Source organism: Hydractinia symbiolongicarpus, chromosome 12, assembly GCF_029227915.1.
Source record: "Hydractinia symbiolongicarpus strain clone_291-10 chromosome 12, HSymV2.1, whole genome shotgun sequence".
NCBI classification, from domain to species: Eukaryota; Metazoa; Cnidaria; class Hydrozoa; order Anthoathecata; family Hydractiniidae; genus Hydractinia; species Hydractinia symbiolongicarpus.
This window is the reverse complement of record NC_079886.1, coordinates 9626375-9643516: the sequence shown is the minus strand read 5'-3', so window position 1 is coordinate 9643516 and position 17142 is coordinate 9626375. Positions and strand designations below refer to the sequence as shown.

Genomic DNA, 17142 nt, shown 5'->3' with positions numbered 1-17142 from the left:
GCAAAAATCGTTGATTTAAAAAAGTACAGCTTATTCCACTTCCCATCAGTTTTTAATTCGAAAATTCGTATTGCCAGGCACAACAACTTTCTTTACCCAACTTACTAAAAGCAAAACTTTAATAAAAAAACATCATGCGTTTTCTTTCCCCAGCTGCTAAAAAGCTTTGTACGAACACCACACATGTTAGCTACGGCTTCATAGTTTCATATTCAATTCAGCATGGAAATCTCTTCACAAGTCAGTCGCAATAAATTTATCAGGGGGTACCCCCTGATAAGAATTAGGTTGACCTCCAGTTCGTCCGACATAATTGCTTTTTTCTGGGGAAAAAATATAAATTTTTTAACAGTGAAATTATGTGCAGATAATTTTCTACTATAGCATATTTTATTGTTTACATACATTCAAAGTATCGATTTTCCGTCCGACATAATTTTGTATTTCGTAACAGGCCCGTTAGTTGTACAATTTTTGTCAAGTTCTTATTTTTTTGCTGTTTTATGACCTTGATAACAAATCTTCAAAAGTAAATTTGTTGTTTATTATTTTTTATTTTTGTTGTGAAAAACTATTGTGCGGCGAAGTAAAGCATCGTTAGTTTTTATTTTTAACGGTATTTCACAAGCCACTACCACTTAATGAATATTCTCGCCTTATTTGACTTACTTGTGTTAAACTTACGGGGCTTGGTTTATGCTTTTTACGGTCACATATCACCATTATTTATAATTTTCACCCCCTAATACAAGAAGTAAGTTGAAGTACAGCGAGATTGAATTAGGGGGTATACGCTACAATTTTTACAGTGAATTAAAGCAAATAACTGAATTTTGTGCCCCCTAATAAAAACAACATGCGAAGTAAGTCGCAGGATAGTTAAGCAGTTTCTTACGTATTACGCCACATCATTGATGAATATGCGCTTTACTATATAATACATGCATGTGTGTATTATGTGTAGAAATTCTATAGAAATTCAACCCGGAGCATATTACGAAAGCCACCCTGGAAGATTTTTGTGCTTAAGCGAAATACTTTTTTTGAAATTGCAACAACAAGGCTTTTGACGAAAATTAAGTACGTCCACCCGACTAGCTTGGCATACCCTAAATCCGTCACTGACCAACAGTTGAAAAATACCGGTCGATTAATTTCATGTCTTCTACCACAAACCTCACCAGAACCACTTTTTATTAGTTATAGCTTTGTATTTCACACCTGTTGTTAAACTTGTGGTGACCCACCTCTGAGGGTCAGCGCCTTGCATGGAGCATCCCAATCCTGTTATTTCACCAGTTATCTGTCCTGCTCACGTGGGACGCCGTCGTTCATATTCTCGCACCTGTACTGTATTTCACCATACTCTTTCAGGGGTACACACACACACACATTCCCCATCATCTATGATTGAATGTATATATGAAATGGAAAAGAAAAATACGACATGATATACCAGTATGCCATAACGAATTAAAATGAAACATGATATTGCGTAGAAACTATATTTGTAAAAAAATAACAACGACATATATACCATAAAATCAATCACAGCAAATTTACGTCCCATAACTTTGTCACCTCATCAAGGTAAACCATATTGCCACTCCACTCCTGTTCTATTCCTATTGCCAAATAAATATATCTTCCGTAGCAGTCACCATCTACCTAGTATAATGCCACACGAAGCTGTTGTAAAGGCGCCAGCAGTAGGAAACTTTAAGCCTAATAAAATGACAACATACTTTCGGGTAATAAATAATCCCCATTTGATAACATGAACAATGGACCAGCCTTGGAGCTACGAAATAGTTAGTAATTTCTTGGGTGTTACTGGACAAAATTTTATGGTGGTCTCAGAACGAAATAGGTTGCTTCTCAAATGTCATAATGATCGCACCCTAACGCCTTCAGAAAAAAAAAACCCGGCGCCAATCAAAACTTACACGACCACGCCTCGACGCAGCGTAACGAGCTTCGTTATTTTGTGACTGTTTTCCTTTTAACGTTATTAAAATTAATACTTTATTCTCTGACCGTTGGCCTTTACAACCATGTCTATTCGTTTTGACATAGTTTCAATCGATTTATCGATTACCCCGCTAGGAAAACTTAATATGCAGTTCTTTATACGTAATTAATTTTTTTAAAAGACTCTGCTTATTTGCCTCGACACAGCCCCAATTTGCAACTTGTTTGGACTTCTTCTAGATTCTTTATTGGGTTCAGATCTGGACTTGCGCTGGTATCGAAAATATTTTAGAACCAACCTCCTTAATTTTCCTTCGTTTAGCCTTGCTGTTTGGCCTAGGACAGCCATCCATGATGTAAGTTTTCGACGTACACTTGTCTCGACACTTTTTAAATACTGGTTGGTGGGGACATCACTTTTACTATGTCGCCAAACTTTTCTCCTGTGATCAGCTTAAAGTACTTCTCACAAATAACTGCTCGGTGGTTGTGTGATATCGCTACCATAAAGTTTGTGTTTCGTGATCCTTCCTTTTTTGCCTTTTGCGACGCTATCAAGTCCTAGCCCCTCTCCGATTCTGCGCCATTTTCGCGTGCTTTGTTCATCAGGTTGATCTTGTGCTCAAGCCCTTTTTCGTCGAGGTAAAAAGAAATTTAGGGTTCATGATCACAATACCAATTGAGATAATCCAGTTGACTTATTTCATTAGTGCTTTTCTTATCTTGCATTTGATTACAGAGTCTGCAATAACTATTTTTGAAAACAACATCTAGGACTTGCCCTGTACTATCGGCTATTGCGCCAGCAATTCCCTGAAAAGATGTCCAACCCCTTTTCTTCCACGAACCATCAAAACACATAGCGACGTTCACGGGCTCGTTTGTATCTTCCACACCCGCTAGTTCTACTTTTCTAGTATATTTCGCAGCATTTGAAAGGTTTTCCTGAAGTGTATCAAAAGCCTTCAATTCTAGTAACTTTGTTTGTTCTGCAAAGCACGACTTCGATAACGGTGTTGCTAAACCCAAAACAGAACATATTTTCTCCAACCCATTCCTACCTTTTCCAATAACTCTTGCACCAATTACGCTTTGTCTGTTGATGTCATAGGTATAACTAGATTTCTCAGTTGTGTAAAATCCCTTACTCGAGACTGAACTAATACAATGTTTGTTCACACAAATGAAATGGAACTTCGTACCCAGTCCCGCTCTGTAAGATTTTTCTTCCCGAACCTCTAATTTATCATGGCACATCTTACATACAGCAACATCGCTTAAGTAATTTTCCAAGGCTTCGATTGATATTATCCAGTGATGAACGGCCTTGGAAAATTGTTCATCATCCATAACCTCGATTTCACTTTCTGATTTTTCTTCTTCGTCAGACGAGCTGAATTCATAACTTCCAATTTTGCTTTGACTGGCAGAAGCTTTTTTTTCCTTTTCAAAATTACCTCGGATCCCTTGTTCTCGCAATAATTTATCTTGATCATACCAAGATCCTTTATCCAATACCTTTAGCTCTTTTTGTTTCTCTGAATCAAATTTCCGTTGTTTATTTTTCCTTTTTTTTCTTGAAGTTTTGAATGGATTTCTACGATAATTTGACGATTTCGAAGACATTTTCACGATAACAAAAAGAAACTTATAATAATAAAAAAAAATGACGAAATGCTATATTATATAATTTAACTTTTTTCCAGTGCTTTTTGTCTCGCTTATGTCTCACACCTTATGCATAAATATAGCGTAAACAGAAAGTTCTCAATGCTGAAGTCACATTATTTTTAGTAAACGTGAGTCATAACTCACTTCGTGCACAGAAATATTTGATCGCCAGAACAAAGACATATGGAGTGGAATATTTTGTAACGCTAAATCCTTCAATTTTGAGGAAACATTTTGGAATAAAAATTAGTTCATTGGAAAGAGCAGTTTTAATAGTAAAATGTTCCTTAAAAAAAAAAAATGTAAAAAAAAGTAATTATTTACCATACCGCTACCTTAACACCTTAATTTGTCGTGCAAACTGTATACGCAACTGTGTATCCTTTAGCGTCAATTTTTTTCTTGTTTGCTGAGATTTAAAGCCTCTTCTTGTCAGTGTACGTCTTATGGTTGTGTTTGATACGTTGTTTATTCCTGATTCTACTTGCACGCGTGCAGATGTGAAGGAACTTTCACGTAGCTTTAGACAGAGCGGATCACGCTGCGGTTGTCTTGAACGACCAGTTTCCGTGGTCAGCCTTTGTTGCACTTGCGTTTGTCAGCAACATTCTCGCCATTAATTGATTTCTTTGCGTGGATGTAAATGGTACCTTTTCTGTACTGTGGAAACATTTGTTGCTGGGTTTTTCCTGATATGCCGTTTTGATTTGACATGAGTGTTTCAAAGGGATCTTACAGCGGTATTTTTTGTTTATTGTGCTACTCGTTTTATTACATCCTGTTGAAGGATGTTATGTTTTACTGATAAAGCACTGGTATCTTAGCAAAAACCTTACGTCCACACGAGGAGTTTGTATGAGCGCACGAAACGCATTATTCTGTTTCTTCACACAAGAAAATTACCAATCTTTCTAAAATTTAAGTCGTGACTCCTGTGTTACCTCCAAAAAAGCGTTTGTTCGTTCGTTAGTCTGAAATAATTACATAGTTCTTTTTCTTCCAAAGGAACTCGTTAGAAATAGCCAATCTTCAATCATCAATCTTCAGGTCCTGAATACTTGTGTGAAAAAAACTTCATAGTAATCCTCAGGTTTTACCCTCCTTACTGGCACCGTCAGCAAGAATGCTATTTTACTCCTTTTCATCTTTTACACCCTTTAATTACGTGTCTGATGTCTGACATAGATCTACTAGGGAGTACTGGGAATGTATTTATTTCGTGAATGACTTTTTGAAAGAAATTTGCCACTTTATTTGAATTGCGAATGGTTTTTGTAGATGCTTTCTCAAGGCAAGGTGTACATTGTTATGAGACCGATAAAGCTTTTTGAAAAAAAAAATCCAATGTGAAATACTTTATTTAACATATAGTGGTTCTTGTAAGATGTCTCTTAAGACTTAAGTAATGTCCTCGCAACGCATATTCTTTGTCTGCGATACAGTGATGAGAATTTATTGTCGATGATAAAAATTATATACAAAGGTTAATTAGTTGTAAAAAATAAGATATTTATACCTTTTAGATACAATTTATATTTTAGCATGCGTTTATTGCAATCATCAGTTATTTCGTTTTCTACAGTTATTTTTCATTTTCGGAAAAAATCAACATTGTTGATATGCAAAAAAAATCGTAGAAGTATCGAGGAACTTTTTTTAAAAAAAACGTAAATGATTGGCTGTTTCTGAAGTACCTAATTCCTTGTGTCAAAAGTGTCACACCCTTTGATAATTATGATAGTTTGCTATATATATAACAGAACGGTATGTTAAAATAGGATGTAAAAAAGGCTTTATTAGCGATGTTTTTGTTCTCTTTAAATTTGAGACTCGTTATTATAATATTCTTTTAAAAACAGGCGTAGATTTACACTCGCCGTTCAAAAATATAAAAGTATATAAGACTAGCTGAATTACTTGAGCACAAATTATAGTTTTATATAGGTATAGTATATTTTTATGTATATTATATATGTATATTACATTGTATTATATATTGTATATATATTTTTATTAACTTTATATTGTATTTTCATTGCATGTTTTAGTTATTTTCTTTTATACACATTCTTCTTCATTCCTTGTTTGTATTTTTTATTTATCGTTATCAAATTGATAACGCCCATCTATTTTGGCGCTCTTCCCCTAGTTTCAATTCACCGCTCCTTGTCTTCTGTTTGGGTTGTGAAAGAAGGAAGAAATTCTGTTTTTATAGTGCACTCGATTTTTTCTTTATAAATAAAATACAAAATGTGAAATACAACCAATTATTTACATTCGTATAAAATAATAAGGAGAGATTATAGAGTTTCGAAAAGACGTTATGAAATTTCCCTTGTAAATTGTGCATTCAAACGTTCTGTAATGCCCGATTACGTTTCTTTAAGCAAATAATGTCTCTGCTTAATCTAGGAGTATAGAAATCTTTATTCCTATCCTCCTCGGCTTAATGTAGTATGCTAGTTAAAACATATTTTGTAGTGTGAAACTGTGCAAAAAGGATCAACTTATTTGAGTTATTTATACTTTGAACATTCGCGAACTGGAGTGGTCATCTTTATTCAGTACTGTTTCATTTTGCGAATTTCTTTAAAAAAAAACGAATTGCAAACAAACCAAGTTTAATACCTTAATGAATAAATGTGGAATAATAAATAGGGAACGCGTGCATTTTTTTATCTTTCAAACTTAAGAATATGAAATAAAAACGATAAATAGTGTTGTTAAGTTGTACACTGTGTAAGGACAATCAATGCATACATTTCGAAGGTTCTGCTAATTTGCTTATTACCTAATACATCGTGCCGATCTTATTGTTTTAAATCATACAGAAACATAGAGTAATCCATTCCTACACATGTTTGGTCAGCTTCGGTACACGGTTGAAACGACGTGTTTTGGCATTCCATAGATTCGGTTGTGCCTGTGTTTGCCGCCGTAGCTTTAGAAGCCCAACATTCAGCCCAATAACGGATGCCGAAACTTGCATAACCACCGTCACGAGCAAGTCTGGCGCATTGACATGTTATCCTACAAGGTATGGTAATATTTTAATGCGAAAATATTTGTGAGTTGCTTAACGAAATATTCCCATTGTTTTTCCCTTTAAAAGATCTTGGAAGAACTAATTTTAGAAAAAATTCGAAAATTTGTCGCAATTTTTTGTTGTATAAATTTATTCCAAACTTATCGCTAAATTAATCTTTTTAAACATTTCCGTCCCGCAATTGACTGACTTTTTACGGGCGTTCCCTAGTTCGTTTTTAATGCTTTGATCAAGTACATTTTAGGCACAATTCTTTCGTCGCAATATCAATATAACGCGATAGATCCCGCATTTTGCAGCTCTTTTTTTACTATGACTCAATTTGCATAGAAAAAGGAGAAGAAAAATTGTCACTCGTCAAATGTAGTCTACTCCAAATTTTCTCGTTGGTCAAATTTAAGTCACGCGGACACTTGATCATTAGGGGCGGTTATAAAACTTTTCCTAAAAATGGGGCGCTAAATCGAGGATTTATGTCACTTTGTTTTTTACCGAAAACCAAAAGTATCAGTCAGAAAACGTTTACCGACCTTTTCACAAAAACGTCCATATTTGACCAGTCCACGTTATCTCTGAACGATTGTAACAACACAAAATTGTTTTCTGTCAAACTGTGTGCATGTACGCATTGATACGTCGTGTAAGCGCCAGAGAATATATCACCGCAGTCGACACCTGCGTGGAAATAAAATACATGCATTTATTTCGAGGAGCACACAAAAATTTTAATAAGCCACAATTTTCAGATAGCTACGGAGCAACCTTAAAAAAAACTGTGTTTCTTTTCCGTTGCTTTGTTGGCATCATGCTTAAATTAAACTATACTCAGAGCAACAAAGGAATTTATTACTAATCAAAACAACCTGCCTATCGAGATGCATGTTTACCGAAAGGCTGCTCCTTCATAAAACATTCTGTACACGACAAACAATGGTACACAACAAGTATTAAAGTTCATACCACTTCCTTTACACTGTGGTGTCAGACTACATGCAGTTTCCGTGTGAATTCTTGCAGAGACAGTTGCGCAGTCCGGACAAGCTCTTCCTGGCGGACAAGTACATTTTCCACTCAATGTGTCACATTTCTATAAAAAAATAATAACCTGGTTGTTAACTTCATACAAGACTAAAACTAACGTTAAGCTTTTTTGCTTACCCCTGTGGCGCACTTCTTATAACACGCTGGATAGTAAACTTTCCCATGGGCATTTGTGATGTCTAGAATTGAACACGTGCTTCCACCAAAACCTGGATTGCAGAAACAAGCTCCGGTGTTGGTACATTTCTAGAGATAAAATCAATCAATCAATCGAAAAAACAGTTAGTTTCCAGGCTACAATTTTTATAAGTAAGTTAAACCATATAATCGGCCAGACACATGCTCTAAATTTTTAAACAATATCGAGGGAATTATGCGAATGCGATTTTATCGCGAAATTTTAGGGTATTTTTTAGACGTTTCGGTATAGCAATGTTTAAAAATTAGTTTCTAAAATTTTTCTTCTTCTTCCTCTTCAGAAAATTAATTCTCGCAAAAAATCAAAATGACATTATTCGTAACAATTCATTCTGGCGATAAACAGTAGGAATACGCACACCCTCTTGACATAATCCGCGACAAGCCGATTGCGTAGCGTTCGACGCAAGGACGCACTTCCCATGATGACAAGCCTGAAATGAAAATGCTCACAGTTAATAAAAAAGCGGTTCACTGTTTTTTTACATTGCAAATATATAAATATCATATTTACGCTATCCACTCCGCATTTAGTACCGTCTTGAGCATACGAAGGATCTGGTTCCGCACTCATACCAACTGGAGATCTAAGTAAGAATTAAAACAATATATATAGAGATATGATAAGTGCGAAGTCGATGCTTTGCACACACGTAGGCCAGGCTGACAGCTTATAAAGTTCCTAGTCACATTCTCCAGCGCGCTCGCACACTGAAATAATCCACGTCGGGGCCCACGAAGACCCCAAAATTCTGAAAAATGCCTATGCTGACGTCAGTAATAATTGGCACATTTTAAGAATTTTGGCCTCTGAACATTGACAAGTAAACTTTGTGTCTAACACAGAAATACCCTACGCAATTACTTGTGATGACGAACTTCGAAATTAATTGTCTCGTCTCAACATGTTTTGACCAAGATGGTAACTACGTTTCTGTGTGCAGGCTAACTGTACGGTAGAAACTATAGGAATTTTGGTTAATAGGCTACCAGACCTACCATAACGGAATTAATTAATTGTCACCAGTTTCTCTCGATTTTGCGGGAAAAAGTTTCCGCGAAAATTATTCGGTAACTCTCTATTACGAAACTCGCGAAATAATAGGATGAATAACTTGGCGAAAAAATATTAGTTCTTGTAAAATTGTCTTTCGAAAATTTTATTGCGAAAATTGATTCTCTTAAGATATATTAATACATCTTGACAAGAAGGTTTAATTCTCCTTGGTCTGGAGTAAAACACGCTATAACAAGAAATTACACACTATATATTTATACACGCCACTTCTATGGTCTGTGTTTTACACACATATAACAACATTGTATCTCACTGCTATTTGCACAACACTCACTTGCAAGTGTACTGACTGCTCCCATAACTGACTGTCCATATACTGCTACCATATCCACCTCCAATTAGTGGTGAGTTGGGCAAACCTCCTCCGGAACACAAAACCTTTCCGCAATAGATGTCTCTAAATAAGTAATAATTTGTATGAGTTCTAGCTCTGTTTTTTTATTTTATCCTCAAAATTTGCTCAAGCAACTGTGAAGTTCTTACGTTTAAATTTTTTATGCGTGTGTCCTGTCATTATTCGATTTTTCTCTTATTTTTTTGTTTGTTTAAGACTATAACAAAACGCATTTTAGAACCCTCAGTTCTCATAGTTTTTCCAGGGCACCTTGCCACTAGGACATTGATAAAGGGGAACAAAAGTGACAAGTTTCACCAGGTTTTCATCCGCAAAACGAATAATAAAATTGTCTTACTGCATCTTGCATGGTATGTATGTGTTATCCGCATTCTTTCCACAGTTAGCATATGTTCCTCCGTGGGTGTTATGCACGAAACACTCCTCCACTGCTTGAAAAGCATCTATGAAAAACAAGAAGAAAAAATAAACTGTTTTGATTTGTGTGCGAATCTGTGAATGCATGCAAAAATCTTAAGAAAAGAAAAAAATAACTGATGATACGTGTTTTTTGTTTTGTTTTTGCTTTTCTCAATGGTTAATATAGAAAGATTATAGAATCTATCAACCTCGACCTTAGGACTTGTTAGACTTTTTACATTTGGACGGCCGTCCAATTATAAAAGCTTAATCAAGCCCTGGGAACGAAGTAGGAGGAAAAACCAAGACCTACTTGTTCCCCACATTAGCTTGCATTGTCCTGAGAGAGTTTTGGAACATCTACCATCAACGCAATATCCCTATAACAAGAATTAAAAAACATGACCGCCCAGCGCAACGTATAAAGAAAGAGAGCTCAAAAACATTTTTGAGAAAATATCGACTCACTTGTTTTGAATTGCAAGAGGTGTAGTCGGCAAGATATACATCTTCTGGACACTGCATAAGAAATACAAAACACTGCATAAGAAATACAAAACTCATTTTATGAGTAAATCGGGATAAAAACGGGAATCCGGTTGCCTTTATAACATTTTTTTACGGAATCTTTGGGATTCGCAGTGAAGTGAAATTTCGAGGACATAAGATTAATAACTCAACACCTACAAAAGCATCTGTACCGGTGCATCTATCTTCAAAATCACACTCTCCACCGGAGGCGCGACATATTGTATCTGCTGGTTTATACTGACAATTTGTTTGATCGCAACACGTTCCCTGGTCGCATTGAGCGGTAGAGAGTAGTTTGCATGTTGCTGGATCGCAACATTTACTGGTGCAGAGCTAAAATGCAAGTTTTGATGAGGAACATTTTTTTTCAAATACGATACTTAAATCCTTTAAAAAAAAATCAACAGAAAATCTGAATTGAATAGGTAGAAAGCAAGAAAAAAGGAGCAAACAGGATTTATTAAAATCGACAGTTATCGAGACTATCCTTGTTGTAAGTTTGACTTCAATTTTAAACTCGATCAGTCTAACTAAGCAAGCAAACACTTGTCCATGTAAAATACAGAAAGCTACAGCCAAAGTTTCGAGTTAATTAGCATCTTACGCATTTTGGTTTTTGAGCCCTAGCATGTCATAAGCTTCAGTCCATTATATATAACTCTTTATTTAGTGAAAACTGGGCTGGCCTGGGCTGTTTATATACAAACCAGTTCTGCGAAACATAATAGGGCTATGAAAAATGTATTATTGCGCCGATTTCGTGCCAACTTTTTGCGCGAATTACGGCCCGCTTGAGATATAAGAGAAGTTAGTTCTTACTTCTTCTGGACCGCAATCACATTCTTCTTCTTCTTCAACAACATAGTTTCCACACCGAGATTTTGAATATGTCTAAAGTAAAAGAAAGTCAATACAGCTTCAAATTTTTTAACTGAACTCGAAACTAAAGTTTCTCTCAAGATTTTTGGATGACTATGGTATGGAATACCCCATTTCGAAACCATCGCTATTAATGCTAAAACGAAAAATAAACAAAAATGATTTTTTCCTCTCAATTTTAATTCTTGATTTTATCAAAAATTAAAGGAAAAGAATTCCCAAAAATAATTTTTGGCAACGTATAAGGAAATTAATTGACCTTCGTGAGAAAGTCACTTCACTTCTTTTTTATGGTGAGTTTGACCACACTTTTTTCTTATGTTTAAACAGGACACGCCCCCTAAAAACTTCAAGGTCGCAAGTTGTCATCATTGCCAACAAAAGGCTTAAAGTAAGTTTTCAAGACCTAGCTAAAACTCCATGTATACTTACGTATTGAGGTACATCTTTAAAACATTTGTATGAATCATCATTTTTTCTCTTTATTATTTCATTTTGTGAACAGTCAGTTAGAGCATTTACAAAGGTTTCTCTAAAATAGTTAAAAAAATAAAAAAGTTAAAAGATTTATTTAGTTTTCAGTCAAAGTTCCATCACGACAAAACATCAGAAACCATTAATCTTCACTTACGCCGCATATGGTCCCATTACACATTGAGAATCCGTTGGACAATGACAACCCGCATCTAAAACAATAAAATAAATACAAATATAATAAAATATAAAATAACTTAGTAATAGATCACAGATAATAGATTTGCGAGTATGAAGATCGCTCAAATGTAAACATTTATAAATACACGAAAGATAAAATGAAGATACTCTACTGTTTGGGACAGGCAACTTGAAAGGAAAAAAGCTGGCTTGAAAAAAGAGAGGAGATATTGACTGGATTTTTGTATCGACCATTCCTATCAACGGACGAAAATATTAAATGTTAACTTGATGTAAATTTTGTAACATCCAAATACATGTTCTTACGATCGTGTCCAAGCCCAAGGCTATGACCAAACTCATGTGCGACGTTAGCAGCCACCAAATGCGGATTAGGGTTGGTGGCCTAAATAAATATAGTGGAGAAAAAATTGCAAGTTTCATTTTTCATTTTATTAGCTTCCATAAAACAAGAAAGTGCTAATATTCTTGAAAGACCTAAATAAATTTGTCATACAGAGGAATCGTTTTTTCACAATTTGAAATGAAATTAAGAACTCCTACTTTTGCATACGCATTGCTTGAAGCCCCTCTACAAATCGTTCCGATACCTCCAAGGCCGCCAAGTCCACCTAGGTCGTGCCCTCTATAAAGAAAATTTATAAATTTCTTCAAATCATATTATGTTGTATAATTTTATATTTATAGATATTGAAAGAATTGCATCAAAAATACTCGTGTTAAAATTCCAAGACTATCTGTCTGGAAAGGTTAAACGATTTAAAGTGTACTTATATTTGTAAATTCACCGAGTGGAAAAGATTTTCGCGGGAAAAAATCATTTTGTTGTTATATTTTCAATTCATACGGTACTGTTATTAAGATTAAAGTTTATTTTTCGTTGCCACTTTTAACAAACTATTACGTAATAACATACCATTATGATTTTAACTTTTACATTTTTCGACTCTCGGGAGTATTTTTTTTTAACCTAACGCACACAACACAAAATTGCGCATATGTTTCTTTCACCGAGCTTTCTTCCGCCATTATGCAACCTCGTTCCCAGCGCCTGTTGTCTCTTTTTTACATCATAACGGCCAGATATCGTTATTCTGATGTCGGAAAAGATACAAGGTGGCCTGGGGATGTGGTTGGTCATTAAAAATTCATGTATGTAAATAAGTAAATAATAAAATTACGTTAGAAATTGCAAGTTGTCATGTTTCCACCCTCTAGATATCATAAGTTCGTCATTGTTATACTGTTCGATATTTGAAATCAAAGTTGATTTATCTACGTGAAATGCGTCAAAGTGTGTCCACAACTCCAAATTGGTTAAAATGATTTTTATTTGAACACATTCGTAGACCTATGGAAAAAATAGCATGTTCAAACGGATGAGAAAGAGAAGAAGAAGAAGAAGAAGAAAAAAAAAGAAGAAGGAGAAACCGAAGGAGAAAGAGGGGGAGGATAAGGACAAGGACAAGCAGAAGAAGGAGCGGGAAAGAAGGAAAAGCAGGACGAACGGGAGGAACGGGAGGAGTTGATTAAGAAGCAGAGAAACAGAAGCAGGCGAATGAGGAGAAGAAAAGGATGATAATGCTAAGGAGGAGGAGGAAGAAAGCAACTATATTAACAACAATATATACGACGATAGTAATGTCACGTTTGTCGACTACTTACATAATTCATGTAATTCACTATTGACATCACAAATGATATTGCTTCATCCACATTGGAATGCAGTTGGGACTATAACAAAAACGCAGAAAAACAAAACAATTTTAGTTCTTCTTTATTAATCAATCGACCGATTTATTGACATGTGTAATAAGTATTTGGTTATAATAACAACACATTGACTGTATACTCTGCACCTCCAGCCTCGTGTCCAGGGTTTTGCCTTTTTGACATCGAGACATCGAGACTGGGGACGAAACAACCCTGGTACATGCTAGTGGTTTCTGTAATGCGTTTGGTTTAAATCCGACATAGATAATTTATTCAACATTTTGTTATAAAAATGGCGGACTCTGATGCAAAGTTTAGCCGTCAAGTAAGCGCTACCGGGTTTGACATAGACAACAAACTCTGGTAACGAAGATGGCTGTACCTGTTGTTCTCTACAATTACCTGTTTGTACAAAGCCTTATCGATATGTGTCTTTGTAATAACTAAATTCTAAAAACAATATTTTACTTACAAAGGAATAATCACCAACGATAGCCACCTCTGCGTAATTCCAATCAGAATTAGAATCTACTATGATATCGTTCTACAAAATAAAGTTTATAATGCATTTATGAATAAAAAAATAATCATTTACATGAACTTAAAACATTTGGCGCCGTAAAATTTGCATAAATGCATAAATTACTAACTACTGGTGCGTGTTGATGAGCATCGTTTGAATGTTTCGTTTGGTTCTCTATATATGAAACAAAATATTTTTAAACAGATAACCTACTTTTTTATTTTATGCAGTAACATGCATGATCGTAAATAATGAATTAGACAAAAACAAAATCCTAAAAATTGGCTACCTGACGACGTTTTATGTTGATAAATAATGTGCCGATCTCCTGTACCCTAAATGAAACATATAAAACTTATTTTCACAGGTTACGAAATAGGGTGTTGATTTTTTACTTTAGTGGCGTACACGAAAATCTGTTAAAGCTACGGAAATATTGTCAACACTGTTTATGTGACTAAGAGATGCTAAAATGTAGAAGAACATTGCGTGAGCTAGAAATGCTTGAAACGATCCTTTCTTCTTAGAGGTTATTATTTCACTAAAATTTATTGCAAACAAAAAAACCTTACCATAGGTTCAATCACGTAAGTGTTATTTTTTTCATCGATTAACACGCCCCTAAATGAAATGCAATACCGTTAAATGTTATCGTATCGTGTTTTGTCGTATCGTGTTTTGTCGTATCGTGTTTTGTCGTATCGTGTTTTGTCGTATCGTGTTTTGTCGTATCGTGTTTTGTCGTATCGTGCTTTGTCGTATCGTGTTTTCTCGTGTGTTATTGTGTAAGTTTGATTTCAAAGTTTTCCATTGGATTTTGTTTTTAAACTTGTTTCACGGAAATTCTTACCGTAAGCCTTTACATGTAGTCAAAATAATTTTTCCTTTTCCATTTTTTAAAGTTCCTCTATAATGACACTGTTTTACATCATTCTAAAAGAAAATAATATAAAGCTTTTAAAAAAGTGTAATCAAACTTTAGTATCATACCTTAATGGAATGAATTTTCGCGATTTCGCAAATCCAAATTTTGATATTTTTTAGATTTCGCGACCAAGGAGAACTAATGCGCTTATAATGTTTATTATAGTGAACTGTGTTAATTTTTTTATATTTGTGAGTTTGGTTCCCGAGATATTTAAGGCCAAAGTAGTATCACGGTCGCCGTCATGACAGTGTCGATGAGGAGTTGTGGTAAATTACTAATTTGTGTGACGTAGGTCCACGGGGGATGTAAACTGTGTCTCCTGTGATTTCCCGAGAGTAATTTTATTTATGATGTTTTTAAATAAATATTTTTCGCGAAATAAAATAATATTTTACTGTTATAAATATAGTTTTAGACATTAGTTATCACTTGAAAAAAAAAACAAGGTATTCTATTCTCGTCCCCAGAGCTCTTTGAGATAAACCTACTTTTAAGGTTTTAATTTCAAAGAGCTCTGGGACGAGAATGTGTGCATTCGACTATTCATCAAAATAGTTTGTAGGAATTTCGTGCTTTTTATTAACTTCAATGTCTAAATCCCAATCAGGTTCACCAGAGGAAGCGTCATCTCTATCATTGACGTGAGGGTTCTGGGGACCTGTGTAGGGAGTCACAGATTGATGACTGCACTCTCCACTTCTACAGCTGCACAATGCAAAAGAGAAAATTATTTCTGGTAATAAGCAACGTGCGGCAGGGTAAAAAAATTGGTGAATTTACGCAAATTCAAATTTGCGAAAACATATTTATGCGAATTGCGACAGTGGCAGTTTAAGCATTTCGTTCAAGCATCAAACACTCGCAAAATCACGAAAATTTATTCTCATGAATAATCATTCCACTAAGGTAACAAGAGAATCATGCAAGAGGATCATAAAATTTTCCAAAAAATCTTTTTATTTGGTTTATATCAATTTATTATTACCTAAAACAAGCTAAGATTTCAAACAAATTAGGGCGGGGCGTTTACGTAGTGGGCGTAAGTGGGCGTACCATTCAAAAGCTATATGATGAATATAAGCTTACCTTTCTTGTGATGGTTAACTCTCCGTTTTTGGACTGTGTTGAAACTTTAAAGTCATTATGAAGAAAAGATCTAAATAAAATGTAAAAAAAAATTATTTTTTTTTATTATTTTCTTTATTATTATTATTATTGTTATTATTTTTTTAAAAACACAAACACATCACCCTCGTCAGTAGGGTTTCATGCCTTCTTAATATAAAATATGGTCTACTCTTATATCCAGAAAGACAAAAAACCCTGGGGACGAGGGTGACAAACACATGGTTTTGTTAGTTGGTTACAACACCGCACATTTGAATAACGAAAAGTATGTGTAAACTCACTGCTGTTCCACAGAAACATGATAGCGTTCCGCTTTAGTAGGAATGATGTATTCACGTTTTAAATCACAGTCCTGAAAATATACAACACACAAGTTGTCAACAGCAACAAAATAAACACAAAAATTTAAAAACCATATCAAAGTCTTCCTCCTGACCTTTCCCTTGCATTCTCTTTTCAACTCAAAAGGTTTCACCACTTCATATTTCTTCACATGATTTAAATGCGCTGAAAAAAAATTAAATGAAAATAAAATGAAAATAAATAGGAGATGCTAAAAAAGGCTTGTTTATGAGGATTTTATTAAAACAAAACAGTTGGAAGATGATATATTGAGATGCTAACCTGGCAATGCCAAAGTCTTTTTGATCGCCAGACAACAAAGAAAATATACCAACAGCATCTTCATCTTGAAAGCAGTTTAAGGAGACAGTGCAGGCAAACAATTTGGAGCAGATCTTACATTTATAAATATAGCGGAATAATTCTAATTAGACAAATTATTGATAACATGTTACTTATTTGCATGTCAGTTGAAATTTTTTTTATTAGGATTATTGTTGTTGATGCAGAAATGGCAGACGTAGAATTCGCCATGTTGACATCAAAAAGAGTTTCACATGCCTCTGCTGAACGATTATTCAGTTTTAGCTGCTACTAAGACAAGTAATCCAAAACAAAAAATGTTGATATGTATTTTATGCAATCGTTGATGAGTGATGTTATC

General features: G+C 34.8%; 1 protein-coding gene across 1 annotated transcript; it reads right to left on the bottom strand.

Moving 5' to 3' along the window:
* Positions 1 to 5843: 5843 nt before the first annotated feature.
* On the bottom strand, positions 5844 to 16911 carry LOC130622615 (zinc metalloproteinase-disintegrin-like ohanin). The gene is made up of 27 exons (XM_057438098.1): positions 16761 to 16911; positions 16573 to 16643; positions 16418 to 16488; positions 16095 to 16164; positions 14931 to 15013; positions 14653 to 14701; positions 14370 to 14415; positions 14208 to 14254; positions 14030 to 14101; positions 13510 to 13578; positions 13026 to 13195; positions 12388 to 12469; positions 12151 to 12229; positions 11801 to 11855; positions 11602 to 11701; positions 11110 to 11181; positions 10447 to 10623; positions 10228 to 10278; positions 10073 to 10139; positions 9698 to 9803; positions 9280 to 9402; positions 8442 to 8514; positions 8287 to 8361; positions 7847 to 7975; positions 7649 to 7775; positions 7219 to 7363; positions 5844 to 6672 (listed from the first exon to the last, which is right to left on the bottom strand). Exons 1-27 carry the CDS (start codon positions 16822 to 16824, stop codon positions 6453 to 6455), a joined length of 2493 nt encoding a protein of 830 aa, XP_057294081.1. The 5' UTR covers positions 16825 to 16911; the 3' UTR covers positions 5844 to 6452.
* Positions 16912 to 17142: the final 231 nt, after the last annotated feature.